Below are 6,000 nucleotides of genomic sequence, written 5' to 3' on the forward strand. Positions count from 1 at the left end.
TAGTTTGGCACACGATAGCAACAAGAGCCACTGTGATCCTATCCTAGCCTGCAGTACATTTCATTAGGCTGCAGCCAGCGTTATTCCAGCTGATAACGTCAGCCATAGCAGGGGAGGTTCCCTCTTTCATCTAGTGCTAGGCTAGGCTAACACTCAGTTCCTAGTTCTAGAGGAGCCATGTTATACAAGCATTTTGCTACACCTGCAATAACATCTGCTAAATTAGCGGTTAGCGTTGTTTTTTTATGTCTGTCAGGCATATTTACAGGCTCCTCTACCTCTGGTACTATAGGCTTGGGTCTGTTCCTGCAGTCTGTTCAATCTGCTTCAATTGTAAATCAGACTTTCATTGGCCATCTAATCAAGAGATTGAACCTGGAATGATAATGTAGGACTGTTGATGGATGTGTGGCATTTTAAAGGCAAATCAAGTCTTGTGTATTAAAGTCTTTCTCTCTCTTTTTCACGCTCTCTTCTCTTTCTCAACCCCTTTCTACCCCTTTTCTCTCTCTCTTTCTCTATCCTTCCCTGTCTCTCTCCTTCCATCCCTCCCTACCCTCTCCTTCTTTAGGGGAGAAGTATGAACTGCATGCGGGCACTGAGTCAACCCCCAGCGTTGTGGTGCATGTGTGCGACAGCGATGCAGAGGATGACAACGACGAAGCGCGGCCCAAGCACAAACAGCAGATCGTCCAAACCCGGCGCCCCGACGGCCCGTCGCAAGTCCTCAACTAGGACGCCCGTTACGGACCCCACTCCTACGACCCCAACACACACACGCACCAAGCCCTGTCTTCTCTGTCTCTGCAGTCGCACAGCACAGCAAGACAACGCCCCTCATTTCAGTTCAACCCAAAACACACAAACAGCAGACAGTTGGTGGTGTTTGTGGAGGGAGCATGGCTATTGGATGGGATGAGGCGGCCTGGCCTGTAAGGACGATGGAGGATGGATGAGATTTACACACACTCATCACACTCAAAGGGAGGGAGGGGTGCCTAACTCTTGACCCCTGACCTCGGATCAGCCAGGGGCGGTAATGTAACACCTTGTCCTCCTAAAGCAGGCACCCTGTCATAGATTATACACTCAGCTCTCATCTGTAGTAGTTCCTCGCTAGTAGTACTTATTTCCTACCTGCTTACTGTCACTGGTTAGTTGTGTCGCGCAGTGGTCTTTCGGGGACATGCAATACCTCTAACGAGGTTTTTGAGTTTCTTTACTTTTTTTTATATAAATTTGTTCTTCTGATTGTTAGTCTGTCCTTCTTCTGCTATTTATGATATCAGCTGATTGGTTGTTTCTGCTAACACAGAATGAGGATTGTCTGTCTGGTATTCCTCTTCTTGTCTTCATGTATATATAAGAACATACTCCTACAGAGACTCAAATACTAAACTGTTGTATAAAGCAAAGGAACCTATGGAGGTCACACTACATTGCAACAGGTGGCCATGTGGTAACGTCAAAGTTATGGTGGCGTTTGCATTTTATTTAAAAAAAATTGGGGGTCTGCTTATGTCCTTTTAATCAGAGAGGTGTCTATTGAATTGTTGCTGAACTACGTGTGCATTCTTCTTAACATGTATTTGATACCACAAACAATCGTTTTTTTGCATGCTTACTAACGTAGTCGGGAGCTGAGGCATTTTATACTGGTCAAGATGACAGGGAAATGGAATGAAGCTTTTGACGACACGCATATCTCTATTTTTATAGTGTCAGGTGTGAGGGGAGAGGCTGGCTGAGTGAGTGAAAAGACAGAGTGAATGAGACCTTTACAGTATGAGTAAAAGCCTAAGAGTTGGGCTTTAGGATAGAAGTAAAGGCTAAGAGTTGGGCTTTAGAGTAGAAGTAAAGGCTAAGACTAATTTCCTACAGGAGTGTTGACATTTTCGTTTTTTAAAATTTTTATTCCATCTTTCCGGTAATGTTTTGGGGTCTTGCTATGATATCAACACAGCTTCTTTCCGGTAATGTTTTGGGGTCTTGTTATGATATCAACACAGCTTCTTTCCGGTAATGTTTTGGGGTCTTGTTATGATATCAACACAGCTTCTTTCCGGTAATGTTTTGGGGTCTTGTTATGATATCAACACAGCTTCTTTCCGGTAATGTTTTGGGGTCTTGTTATGATATCAACACAGCTTCTTTCCGGTAATGTTTTGGGGTCTTGTTATGATATCAACACAGCTTCTTTCCGGTAATGTTTTGGGGTCTTGTTATGATATCAACACAGCTTCAATCCGGTAATGTTTTGGGGTCTTGTTATGATGTCAACACAGCTTCTTTCCGGTAATGTTTTGGGGTCTTGTTATGATGTCAACACAGCTTCTTTCCGGTAATGTTTTGGGGTCTTGTTATGATGTCAACACAGCTTCTTTCCGGTAATGTTTTGGGGTCTTGTTATGATATCAACACAGCTTCTTTCCGGTAATGTTTTGGGGTCTTGTTATGATATCAACACAGCTTCTTTCCGGTAATGTTTTGGGGTCTTGTTATGATATCAACACAGCTTCTTTCCGGTAATGTTTTGGGGTCTTGTTATGATATCAACACAGCTTCTTTCCGGTAATGTTTTGGGGTCTTGTTATGATATCAACACAGCTTCTTTCCGGTAATGTTTTGGGGTCTTGTTATGATATCAACACAGCTTCTTTCCGGTAATGTTTTGGGGTCTTGTTATGATATCAACACAGCTTCTTTCCGGTAATGTTTTGGGGTCTTGTTATGATATCAACACAGCTTCTTTCCGGTAATGTTTTGGGGTCTTGTTATGATATCAACACAGTTTCTTTCCGGTAATGTTTTGGGGTCTTGTTATGATATCAACACAGCTTCTTTCCGGTAATGTTTTGGGGTCTTGTTATGATATCAACACAGCTTCTTTCCGGTAATGTTTTGGGGTCTTGTTATGATATCAACACAGCTTCTTTCCGGTAATGTTTTGGGGTCTTGTTATGATATCAACACAGCTTCTTTCCGGTAATGTTTTGGGGTCTTGTTATGATATCAACACAGTTTCTTTCCGGTAATGTTTTGGGGTCTTGTTATGATATCAACACAGTTTCTTTCCGGTAATGTTTTGGGGTCTTGTTATGATATCAACACAGCTTCTTTCCGGTAATGTTTTGGGGTCTTGTTATGATATCAACACAGCTTCTTTCCGGTAATGTTTTGGGGTCTTGTTATGATATCAACACAGCTTCTTTCCGGTAATGTTTTGGGGTCTTGTTATGATATCAACACAGCTTCTTTCCGGTAATGTTTTGGGGTCTTGTTATGATATCAACACAGCTTCTTTCCGGTAATGTTTTGGGGTCTTGTTATGATATCAACACAGTTTCTTTCCGGTAATGTTTTGGGGTCTTGTTATGATATCAACACAGTTTCTTTCCGGTAATGTTTTGGGGTCTTGTTATGATATCAACACAGCTTCTTTCCGGTAATGTTTTGGGGTCTTGTTATGATATCAACACAGCTTCTTTCCGGTAATGTTTTGGGGTCTTGTTATGATATCAACACAGCTTCTTTCCGGTAATGTTTTGGGGTCTTGTTATGATATCAACACAGCTTCTTTCCGGTAATGTTTTGGGGTCTTGTTATGATATCAACACAGCTTTCTTCTTCTCAGACCTATATGGCTTGTTAGACACTGAAAATCTCTTTATCTCTCAATCTCTGGAGCTATACTAAAGGAATGTCCTGACTTTCCTCTGTCAGCTCTTAAAAGTTTAAGACTGCTTCTTAGTTATTGCTGTAAATAGCTCAATAGTCAGTAGGTGGAAATAGTCCATTAGGTTTTAATGATTGACATTAAGCGTTGCTGAGAAATTGAAAAAGCTTCATTAGCCACCCAGGCTCTGGAGATAGCAACCAAAGCCTTCATCTCACCTTGCAGTCACAGCACAAACCTTTGGAAACTCAAGAAACTAAAGAGAAAGTTACAATTGTTTTTATTAAAAATGAGTTTTATTGTCACATGAAATGTGTTTTACAGGGTCAGCCATAGTAGTACAGCGCCCCGAGAGCAAATTACTCCTATTTGGAATACTGCTGCATTAACAGTTGTTACTTTGTTCACAACAAGTTCTTTCCAACTCCCAAATAAAATTTAGAATAAATTAATTAAGTGTCATTCATTTTAATCCTATCCTAAATATCTTAGGAGTAAATTTAAGAGTAACTTTTACCAGAATGATAGATGTTTCTCCTGACCATGCACTTTGAATAACAACAAGGATAAAATGTCAACTATAATGTCATGTGTCTGTTATTACAATGATTTGATGCCATAAAAGTCCCTCATGTTTTAGTTTTTTCACAAACATTCTCCATATAGTGAGTCTGTTGTATACAGACTATTCCATGTAGTCTGTTGTATACAGAATTTTCCATGTAAGAGTCCTTGATTTCATTCCCAACCTGAAAAGGTGTTTTGAAACCAGTGTTTTTTTTTTTACAAAATAAAAGCCCAACCGTTGAGGGGGAGTGTTCAGGTGGGCCTCGGCGGTTAACCTTATCCGTGTTAGACAGCATGAAAATGACAGATTTTTTTGCTCATATTAGTAAACAAAAGATGGTCTGTCTGCATGTGAGCACTTTATTGTCAGCAGTGTTTTTTCTTCTCACTGTAAAGACAGTCTTTTTTCTTCTCACTGTAGAGGCAGTCTTTTTTCTTCTCACTGTAAAGGCAGTCTTTTTTCTTCTCACTGTAGAGGCAGTGTTCTTTCTTCTCACTGTAGAGGCAGTCTTTTTTCTTCTCACTGTAAAGGCAGTCTTTTTTCTTCTCATTGTAGAGGCAGTCTTGCTACAGAGAATGTTCTATATTTCTTTTGTTATTTTTTTAATCTTCTGTTTTTGAAGATGAACACCTGGGTAGCCTTCTCACTAGCAGAGCAGCGTGAGTTTAACACTCATCATCTCTCGCTACTGGGGGTTTGAAGGCTCGGAGGCCTTTGGATATACGTGCAGGAGTGTACTACTGAATAGGTGTGGTAGGAAGAACAAGAAAATGTGTCTTTTGAGATGATGGTTGGTTACAACTACAGGAAAAAAATGTGTGTTTTTGTTAGTGTTTGTCCCTGGAACATAATTTCAAGTGTAAGCTTTGTCCTTTCAGAGGTGACTTTTAAAAACCAGGCAGCCAGCGAGTGTTGAAACACAATGCAATGGCACAGACACTTTCTAGTTGTGCTGACTGGTGATAATATTGCTGATTGATGACTAAGATAATGATTATGTTGACGAGGCTGGTCAGATGTTTTCTACTGACTGCTGTCGCTGAAACTGGGAGCATTTGGGTCACAGGCGAAAGGAGAAACATTTATCGTGATTTTGTTGCCAACGCCAGTTCTAGTATGCAGCTAAAAAAAATGTTGGCTTCTAATTTTATGTTGATGTAAAGATAAAAATAAATAAAAAGTTCTCAAATGCTCGATCAAATCAATTCTTATTGTGTCGTGTTAAAAATTGACTCAGTTTAAATGTTCTTTTTTTGGAACGTCTACAAAACAAAACGGTCAATACCGTCCGTCCGCTACTGTTGTATACTGTTCTGTTGAAATCTGACTATTATGTCTAGTACTGTAGTTATCCAGAAAACGAAGTAGCAATCAAGCAATAATTTACAGTTATATACAGGTATCTGTATTTTATGTTGTGTACTAATTTCCAGAGTTGTTTTCTCTGACTGTTACAACAGTACTTGCTTATATTTGTGTGGTATGATTGTCATTCGTTTCACATGAGAAATACATAAACAACTATTCTTAAAGATGTTTGGAGTTTGTGTTTTTTAAGCTCCGGCATAATCCGTTTTTCCTTTTGCCCTGAATGTACTGTATCTTCAAATATACGACATATGCTATGCTACAGTTGTAGTCGGAAGTTTACATACACTTAGGTTGGAGTCATTAAAACTAGTTTTTCAACCACTCCACAAATTTCTTGTTAACAAACTATAGTTTTGGCAAGTCGGTTAGGACATCTACTTTGTGC

General features: G+C 39.9%; 1 protein-coding gene across 3 annotated transcripts in view; it reads left to right on the top strand.

Annotated features, from left to right (window-relative positions):
- Positions 1-5,772, top strand: part of LOC115172893 (calcipressin-3) — a 91,028-nt gene extending 85,256 nt beyond the window's left edge. For all 3 annotated transcript variants that reach the window (XM_029730735.1, XM_029730736.1, XM_029730737.1), the window contains one exon: positions 572-5,772. In XM_029730735.1, the coding sequence (XP_029586595.1) occupies positions 572-735 (164 nt within the window). In that variant the 3' untranslated portion in view covers positions 736-5,772. The remainder of the gene's footprint in view (positions 1-571) is intronic.
- Positions 5,773-6,000: the final 228 nt, after the last annotated feature.

Source organism: Salmo trutta, chromosome 33 (assembly GCF_901001165.1).
Source record: "Salmo trutta chromosome 33, fSalTru1.1, whole genome shotgun sequence".
Taxonomy (NCBI): Eukaryota; Metazoa; Chordata; class Actinopteri; order Salmoniformes; family Salmonidae; genus Salmo; species Salmo trutta.